The sequence below is a fragment of the Gobio gobio genome (genome assembly GCF_949357685.1).
Source record: "Gobio gobio genome assembly, chromosome: 22".
Classification (NCBI taxonomy): domain Eukaryota; kingdom Metazoa; phylum Chordata; class Actinopteri; order Cypriniformes; family Gobionidae; genus Gobio; species Gobio gobio.
Genome location: NC_137118.1, coordinates 7,659,232 through 7,669,461, shown reverse-complemented (window position 1 = coordinate 7,669,461; position 10,230 = coordinate 7,659,232). Strand labels below are relative to the sequence as shown.

General features: G+C 36.6%; 1 protein-coding gene across 1 annotated transcript in view; it reads right to left on the bottom strand.

Annotated features, from left to right (window-relative positions):
• Nucleotides 1-523: 523 nt before the first annotated feature.
• ints2 (integrator complex subunit 2) overlaps nt 524-10,230 on the bottom strand; it is a 36,135-nt gene continuing 26,428 nt past the window's right edge. The window contains exons 17-25 of the mRNA XM_079803902.1: nt 10,052-10,216; nt 8,060-8,261; nt 7,843-7,968; nt 7,129-7,330; nt 6,745-7,038; nt 5,737-5,844; nt 5,072-5,177; nt 4,435-4,611; nt 524-1,489 (exon numbers count right to left, since the gene is read on the bottom strand). Of these exons, the coding sequence (XP_079660028.1) occupies nt 1,317-1,489; nt 4,435-4,611; nt 5,072-5,177; nt 5,737-5,844; nt 6,745-7,038; nt 7,129-7,330; nt 7,843-7,968; nt 8,060-8,261; nt 10,052-10,216 (1,553 nt within the window). The 3' untranslated portion in view covers nt 524-1,316. The remainder of the gene's footprint in view (nt 1,490-4,434; nt 4,612-5,071; nt 5,178-5,736; nt 5,845-6,744; nt 7,039-7,128; nt 7,331-7,842; nt 7,969-8,059; nt 8,262-10,051; nt 10,217-10,230) is intronic.

Below are 10,230 nucleotides of genomic sequence, written 5' to 3'. Positions count from 1 at the left end.
TTAATGTGAAGTACCGTGGGCCAATATTTGATTGCAAATTAAATCAGAGCATTTTCTAAAGCTCTCATAACACAGAAAACTTTTGTACTGGAGCAAAGGGAGCATGTGATTGGCCAAGTTATTTGTTATGCTCCAATCACTGATCATGCCATCACTGAACATGCATAAGCGTTTCCATGTGTACTCCAGGCTGTGGAACCGGTATTTTTTCATGAGACAAGAGCGCCCCCATGTGGATCTAAAGGAAGTGTTCTTATTAATACCATTTTATCACCACAGATAACGGATCTGAAATATTGAAGTTTATGTAAATGACTTTAATATCCAGTAAAATTTTTGGTGCTTTTTGTGACTTAGAGTTTTGTTTTAGCAACCCAAACTGTTCATAATGCCAGCCATGTTTTTCTCAATATGTGCTAAATACAGGTGAAGTGTGTATTTTTTCCCCATGTTAAAATCCCAGCATAATAAGCAACTACAGGTACGCCTTTAGTAAGTTATAATCAAAAGTGAGTAAACAAAAGACTTTCCAAAAAGATGTTTTAATACAAATGTTCAAAGGATTGACATGTAAACAACCAAGGTAACAAAAAAATCCCGACGTCACACTGAATTTGAACCAAGAAAACACAGTTAAATGCTGGTCTAGAAAACAGACCAATAATATCACTGCTAAGTGCCCTGGACACACATCTCGCCGCACACTCAAATACACACTTAACTAACACGCTATTTAGAAAACATCTACAGCAAGCTGCTTTGTGACCTGAATTAAACCAATCCTTTAGGACAGGCCAGAGAATGAGCGTCCAATTCACGTAAGACTTAAACAACACTTCCTGGAAAGTCAATGTTATTTCGAGTCAAATACAGACTGTGGATTTCGCTGGCGACCGAATATGGAATTGCAATCTTTATTTTTATCTTTCAGCACATCTTGTCCTTTGTTTAAAAAAATAGTACTCAGTGATTTGACTTTTCATATATATCATGGTAAGTACAGTTTACTTAAAACCATATCTCAAATCAATCTTTCATTACCTTCATTCCAGATGTTTCCATCACTTGTGGAATTGGGATGCCAAAATGCAGGATTTATATAGAAAATTCCTGGTCATTGTTTTGAGTGGATTGACTTTAAACTGAAATATTCTCTGCACCAGTCCAACCGCTGTGAGACATCTATCATTATAATGCTTCGTAGGTTCATAAGTAGATTTCTACGACCTAGAGTCCTGTAACATGACACTTCATTTTTACATGGGACATAATACTCATTCCTTTCTATGCACAGTCCATCCACATGTTTGTGTTTGTCACAGTGCCTGTGTGCTGGAGCTGATGATGTCCATGAAGGTGGCCTCTATCTGATAGCACAGCTGTACGTCAGGATCGGCTCCGCCCAGCTCCTCTGCAGATCTCTTTGGTAGAGAGAGTTTGGATTCTGATAGAGGTATTTCCTGTGGCTTCTCTCTCAGATACTGAAGCCCTAAACACAAGAACACAGTGTATTAGATCTTAATCTAGGGCTACATTACTTGGCCAAATCATATTATACTGTGCTCTATACTGTGAAAGGATAACCTCATATTGCCGATGCTTAGAAAAAAGATAAAAGGGCAAAAAGGCATAAAACACTTTAAAACAGCAGCTCACATGCTCAACAGACTGTGCAAAAACTATAAATAAATTTGCAAGCAAGAAACAGTTACTCTTTAAGAGTTGTCACACTCGAGAATCAAACTCAAACCCTGACTTTTTTAACACCCCTAGGGCTGGTCTTCGGGACAATTTTCACGTCATACCTCACACGCGGGCCGGGCTTCGGGTCTGTTTTAGGCTTCGCCTTCGTTTTATATTTTAAACATTCATTAATTAAAATAAACTATGAGATGTGTTGCACTGGTGGAAACGACAAGACCATGCTACCGCGTTTCTCGTGACTGGCTCGCCGCGGCCGCGCCAGCAGCAGCAACAGCAGTGAGCACTCCTTCAGCGCAGGTGCAAGAGTTATGGTCTTTTTACAACTGGTCACTTAACTGGTTTTCTCTGATCAGATATCTATCCGACTGTGGAAAGACCAGGAGTAAATGCCTTCTGAAATTCTTTCGAGACTGATTTATATCCGATCACTCAAACAAACCAATTCAGAAGGTGGTCTGGGACGCATTTCAGACGAAACTGGACAAGTGTAAATGCATCTGGTTGTTTATATCACATTTGTCAATTTAACGTGATAGATAAACGTGTGAGAGCGAAACAAAAATAAACGTGTGAGAGCGTGTAATAGGCTATATATGACATGTTGTAGTCAGATATGACAGCGCTACTGCAACACACATCGCCGCAAATGAGTAAAGCAAGCAAACCAACATGCAAACGGCCGCAAGTGACACTGAAAATGCTCAAAAACACAATCATCTTCATTAAAACTAATGACCTTACCAGTGCTTAGGTCGCTCTTTCTCCTATTGCAGTCAATGATTTTCAAGCTGATGATCAATAAAATGCTGCTCATATTTGTTGATTTCGTTGATGTGAACTCAGTTAAATGTGCATCTAGCGCAGGAATTGAAGATCAGATTTATATTCGTTTTGCGGAGAGGTGCATGATAGGACAAACCATGTCTTTTTGTTTATTAGTTTATATTGTATAGCCAGTTTCGTTTGCGAGCGCCGTTGCGAGCAGCATCAGCCTGCCTCAGCTTGTCAAAAATACCTTTTTACTGTGGTGGTGATTGTAAACGTTTAAACTAACATTGTGATCTGCTTGAAGTGTTTTATATCTATGGATTTTATTATATGCAAGACAAGTCAAGTGTTGATTAGAGAGGATAAATTGATCAAACATGTGGTTTTGGAATTGAGTTGTTAGTATTGTATACTGACTATGATTTCTGGGATTGTATAATAAGTCTAGTTTGGTTGGGATAGTATTCGGTTTGATATAGATAGACGGAAACGAAGAAATTAGATGGAAATGTGTATGCGTATGTATGAAAGTAAGCATCTGTGTCTAGGTGTATATGTGAGTGTAGGTACTGTAAATAGATATAGGGTGTATGTGTATGTAAATATGTAAAGAATCTACTTGTTTTGTATTTAATTAAGGGATAAAAATAGAGAAAAAGGGGGTAGGACCAGAAAAGTTGGTTTTGAACTTCTTCCTACTCCTTTTGAGCATGGGACATTTTTTGATTTTGAATTACTTAAAATAATTTTGGAAGCTTGCACGGAGAAGTCTATGTTCTTATTTATTTGTTATTTGAATTGTATTTTATATATAGTAGTAAAAGTAGTAAAAAAAAAACGTCTCCAGTTGGACTCGGGCCGATATAGAGATATATATATGTTTTAATATAATGAATATATTAATACAATATTACTATAATTTATATATTTCAATACTATTATAATTAAGATTAAATAAATGTTAATATGAAAACTGAATGTAGACCTTTGAATTTCAGAGTGTAGGTCATAAGTTATTGATTTAAAATTTGTTGAAATCTCCTTTTCTATACCACAATGTCACATTATTAGATTTGTTTAATAACTGGTAATAGTCAGAAATGTTTGAATTATGCTAATGGAAATCTTGGCTTTTTGTGTTTTTTTAATAAATCACACAACAAGATAATTGTGCAGCCCATTGCAAATATAAAACTATTCAAACCTTTAACAAGTTTGCCAGCTGCGGTAGCTATTTCCATGGAGAGAAAAAAAACAAATTACAATAGAAAACCTCTATGTAGGTTTTTTTTGTATACCTTTTTAAGATCTATTTTTGCTAAAAACACAAACTGAATAGTGTGCAACAGTTGGGTCTTCAAAGAAAAAAAGAGGAATACATTTTTAACAATAATTTATTAACCTTTAAAGACGAACCTACTGTGAGATCCAAAGATTTTAACTGATGGTATATTCTTATGTAGAAACCATCAGATCACAACTTTAAATATCGGTGGATCTAATTCTGCAAAGAAATCCCCACCAATTAGAGAACTGCAACAAGCAAATCATGCAGAGACAACTGTGAATGTGTTAGTCTCCCTAGGCTCTCAAGCCACTTAAATATTTGTATAGATATGCATGTTTTCCAATAAACATGTTATACATACACACTTTAAATCTTTGTGATGTTGAGATTCATCTGGTCACTGGTTGGCTTGGTTCTTGGCTTGTAACTCTTTTTTTAAGCCCCTATGGGAAAAATACTTCCGAAACCAAGGCCTCTGAAAAAGTGGGCCTGCACTCTATTAGATCTAACTTATTTAAATAATTTTACTCAGTAGATGCTTTGAAGAAATCAAAGTGTCAACTGAGTCAAATAATTTAACCTAAAATCTTACCCTATCCCCACGACATACAACAGCCATTGAACATTACAAAATATAAAAACAATTACGTCAAATAAGACAAGAACACACTCACTGGCAATGAGAGGGTCAATGTCTCGGGCCTTAGTGGTGACATCCGCAGCAGACACCTGTCCCACCTGAACCAGCAGGGACATGACGTCATCGAAGAGTGGAGGGAAAGCCTTGCAGAACGAAACTAGGCATGGCAGCGTTGGCATGAAAAATGCATAGCGCTTGGCACGGGTCAGTACTGTAACAGATACCAAAAAATGTGTTACATAAGTGATTACATTGGACAGAATCACATACAATGAACAGATGCACGAGACACACAAAACTTAAGTGATCTGACACAAAACTGTAAGGAACTGAAGGATTTAAGAGTGCTCTAGATCACCATTCAATAAAACGTAATAAATGGATGGCTGATGCATAATTTATAAACACTGCAGATGAAGGTTTGCTATAGAGACGGTAACAAATGGCCAGCAGAGGGCAGTGTGTACAAAGATAATGGGACAAGATCGCACAGGTAGGTTTTTGTTACAAAAAAAAGGTCAGGGTAATAGTCTGATATCTCCAATTACCAATGTTATTTTTAGACATTCTTTAATAAAATGCCAGCCCTAATAAATGAATAAGAACAGAGACCAAGATAAAGAGAGGATGGATGAGAGATAAAGAAACAGATGAGAGAGAGTTATTTCTACCTGTGAGGAGGGTGCCCATCACACTAATGGCAAGACGTGCCACACTGAGGGATTTGGGCAGGGCGTACTGGGTGCACAGATGGGACAACAGCTGTATGGCGAAGATCTGTGGCAGACAAAACAAAACTGCCATTAGCATCAAGCCCAGAGGTCAACCCTGAGGGCCCGCCATGTGTCAGGGATTTGAATGATGTAATACATATTTCTAATTAACAATATGGTTTGGCTTTTATTACATTTCTATGGTATTTTATGTTATTTGTTTTAAGATTACTGTAAAGCACTTTTTGACCCTTCATTGTCTGTGAATGGTTTTGTACAAATAAACTTTACTTACTCTTAATGCTTCAACTTGTAGATGTACAGCTCGAAATTAAGTTGCAGTATATACTATAAAGCTATAAACAGTCTCACATCCTATTGAGTGTACTTATATACTAAAATATAGTAAACCACTGTCATTCTGAGTCTCATTTAGTTACAAAATGTCACTATGGTGATCGTAGTAGACCATGACAGGTTTTTGAGTGATTATATTCTGTGTACACACACGGGATGATAATTTATGGCATTCACACCTAAATTCAAATGATGCTGTCACTCCCAATACATGGTCCATTTAGCTTTGGCTAATAATATGGACGGACACATTGTTAGTTGCTTACCTGTTTCTCCAGCTGTGGCTGAGCGAGGAGTTCTGGGATAAAGTCTAGACAGATGTGCATGGAAGGAATTCCTGCAACCGTCAGAGGAAGCAAAGGCTGTGGATAACCCTGAAGAAACATTTAAAGAACATTTAAAAACCCAATTAGAGATTTCTTTTTCATTTCATTTTTTTTTTACATCTGAAACTGATTTGCATAAACCTAATGGCGGTTTAATTTAAAAATTTCCAAAATTATTACATGTTCCTGCTAAATTTGCTAAATGATTCCCTGGTACACATTATTTTAAAGAAACATTTTTTTTTCGTACTGCCATCCAAATTTTACACTATAGTTCAAAAGTTTGGGTGGTAAGATTTTTGTGTAATGTTTTGGCAAGAAGTATTTTATGCTCAATATTAATATTAATATTAATTAAGGCTGCATTTATTTGATTAAAAATACAGTAAAAACAGTAATATTGTAAACATGATTACAATTGAGAACTGTTTTCTAAGTTAATATCTGTAATTTATTCCTGTGGTGGCAAAGCTGAATTTTCAGCATCATTACTCCAGTCTTTAGAGTAACATGATCCTTCAGAAATCAGTCTAATATGCTGATTTGGTACAGTTTTGCTGCTTAAATTTTTTTGAGGAAACATTCATTGATAAACAGTTAAAAAAATTTATTTATTTGAAATAGAAATCCTTCTTTCAAAAAAAATATAGGAAATCTTACAGAGCCCAGAATTTTGAACGGTAGTGTAACTTGCTCCACCTCTTTTAACTGCTCCCCTTAAACCACCTGTCATACAGAGACCACTTTTCTCTAATCAATTCCCAATGGATAAAACAAAAACCCGCCCTACATTTTGTCTCTCACTGAATATCTGGTTTCACTCTAAAATGCGTAAAAGAAACGTTAAATACAAAAGTAAGAAATCTGAAAAGTTTGTTTTAAGATTTTGATAATTACAACGTATGTATATCACCATAACGGTGATGACTGTTCTGTAGATTTAGTTACCTGGAAGTGCACTAGTTTGGCAATGTTGGGGTCTGCGATGAACATTTGGTGCAGCAGGCAGCAGATGAGGCACTGCACCTCCCTCAGGTCACTAAGCAGTCCGCCCTCCGCCTCGCATTCCCGCCGGGACCCCCGCCCAGCCACCGTGTCGCCCATTTGTTTCCGCATGGGAATACCTGGAACAGGCTGAACGCTACGCAATAGGCTTTCTGCTCCTCCACCCCCTCCCAGCTGCAGCTCTTCCTGAGGGGACGGCAAACACACCTCCAGCAAGATCTGTACTGCTGCACTGTCCTGAAGGTGGACAAAAACAACACACATATGCCAAATGTACAAACTCATGATTCAGAGGAATATTAGTGAAGTGTGTGTCCATGTGTCTACCTGAGCAGCCAGCAGAGCATTCTTCAGCTCCTCTCTGGTGACCTCGGGGGTGTCAGGTTGGCCACCGAGCCCAAGGTTCGATACGGTCTGAGCCTGTCGCTCAAATTCAGCCGTCTCCTTCAGGTGGGCGTTCAGGTAGGCTTTAGATGCCAGCAGGTACCCGTTCAGCATGTGAAGAGTGATGTCCATTAGTGGAGGACACCTTCAGAAGAAATATAATTAATAATAATATAATATAATATAATATAATATAATATAATATAATATAATATAATATAATATAATATAATATAATATAATATAATTAATATAATATAATATAATATAATATAATATAATATAATATAATATAATAATGAATATAATTATAATATAAAATAAATAAATATAATATAATTAATTTAATTAATTGAATATAATATATTATAATTAAAATAATTAATATATAAAATGACAAAAAAGTAGCATAACTGTTTTCAAAATTGATGATAATAAGACTATTAAGAGATTAAGATTAAATAATATTATCAAGCAGCAAATCAGATATAAGAATGATTTCTGAAGGATCATAACACTGAAGACTGGAGTAATGGCTGCTGAAAATTTAGCTTTGCCATCACAGGAATAAATTACATTTTAAAATAAATTAAAATAGAAAACTTTCTTTCTCTCATTACAAATTATATTAGCAGCATAACAATTGGCATTTAATACCTGAAGACTCTGGAGTCGCAGCGCAGGACAATGAGAGGATCCACCATCAGATCATTCTGAGTGTATCTCTGCTGCCGCAGGAGCTTTACAGAGGGTTGCAGAGCATTTACGGTCATCACCCACAGCCTGACAAAGTAAATGACGATAGAGATTTAGTACTAGTCCTGAAGATATCTTTCAATTTGACTGCAGCATGTAAAACAGAGAGGAAGCAGACCTGCGTGGCATGACTGTATTAAGTACCATCCAGAGTTTGTTAACAGTCTGTAGGATTCTGCGAGAGACGCCGTCCTCTAAGAGCAGCCCCATGCTGGCAGTCAGATCCTCTGCGTATGGGATCAGATCTCCCGCAGAGAGCAGAGTCAGGTGCTCCAGGATACGCAGCAGCCTGGGCCCGCCAGAGAGAACACTCTGGAAAGCTAAGAAAAAAAAACATATGTGATTTGTTTGAAAATGTAATTGCTTTACATGATATGTTGATTAATAAATAAAAGTAAATCGCAAATAATTGCTCAATATTTGATTATTATTAATTCAAAGACAAAAGTAAAACATTTAGAGGCTTTAGAAGTCAAAATATTGTTTGTTTTATTTTCAATATCCTTAAATATAGTACAAGCCTGTCACTGTCTGTGAGCCCTGTGGAGAAACAGGCCTGTCAGAGCAGTGATGTATAAATACACAAACACCTTCAGGCTCATTAATCCACAGGTGCAAATCTGAGTCACGAACATGAAAGGTTAGACCACAACAACAAACTATTCATATCATAGACCATAATAAACACTTGTGATCTCCTCCAGTGCCAAAGGGCCCTATGAGTATCAATGTTCAGTGGTCTGGTTTACTGTAGTGTGAAATTTGCTTGAGAAACACGTCATACAGTAGAGAAGTGCTAACTGCTTTGCAGAATCCACCTGAGCAACAATGTTTCTATTTTTACCCATGCTTGTTTCAATTTACAAAAAGTTATAGAGACATGTCATTCTAGTTTCTTATTTTGAGTTGATATAACCAACATTGGCATTTTTGATATACAGTTGTAAGAAAAAGTATGTGAACGCTTGCTGTTTTTATGTTTTGTGATGGTTGTTCTTGAGTCTCTTGTTTGTCCTGAGCAGATAAGCTGCCCAATGTTCTTCAAAAAAATCCTCCAGATCACAAAAATTCTTCAGTTTTCCAGCATTTTTTGCATATTTGAGCCCTCTCTAGGAGTGACTGTATGATTTTGAGAGCCGTCTTTTCACACTGAGGACAATTAAGGGCACTATTAAAAACGGTTCAAACATTCACTGATGCTCCAAAAGAAAACGCAATGCATTAAGAGCTGGGGGTGAAAACTTTTGAACAGGATGAAGATGTCCAAATTTTTCTTATTTTGTTTAAGTATAATTTTTTTCCATTTAATACTGCCCTCAGGAAGCAACAGAAGATACTTGCATGTTTCCAAGATGACAAATCAAGTACAATTTACCTTGCTCTTCAAATTCAAAAAGTTTTCAACCCCCCAGCTTATGCTTAATGCATTGTGTTTCCTTCTGGAGCATCAGTGAATGTTTCAACCTTTTTTAGCAGTTGTGTTTGAGTCCCTCAATTGTCCTCAGTGTGAAAAAACGGATCTCAAAATCATACAGTCATTGCTGGAGGGCTCAAATATGCAAAAGATACTGGAAAACTGAAGAATATTTGAGACATGGAGGATTGTTCAGGACTGCTCAGGACAAATAAGAGACTCATGAACAACTGTCACAAAACAAAAGAAACAGCTGTGTATCATCCAGGAAACAACACAGAGTATTAAGAATCAATGGGTCATTGTTTTTTATCTTGTGGACTATAAGTTAAAAAAAAATTATGTCAAATATCTTATTCAGGACAGTACTAAATAAAAAAATAACATGCATTTTGTATGATCTATTATTTTGTTCAAATTACTCACATTTTCCAAGATCCTGCAAGCGGTTCACATACTTTTTCTTGCAACTGTATATCCCATTTTATTCACTTTTAATTCTTCTTAGTATACTTTAACGTGGAACAATGTCAAAAATATTTGTATCCGTCAGAATGATTGTTAAATCATGCATCGTATTTTGAAAATTCAATAAATGTCAGAACATCTTTAATGCAATCTCTGTCCTAAGACTCAGAGTAATATGATTTCCACATTTCGTCTCTAATTAAGTGGGAGATTGTGAGATGCTCATACCCTCTTGTAGCTGTGTCTGTGAGTATTTGCAGGATGAGGATGTCAGCAGCATCTTCCTCAGCAAGGGCAGAGTACCAGTCACTTCCTCTTCACTGATCCAGTCTTCCACCATGCACAGGTGAGGGTAGTTTGTGGCAAGTAGACGCAGAAGAGCAGAGTGCAGGACTGATGATGAAAAA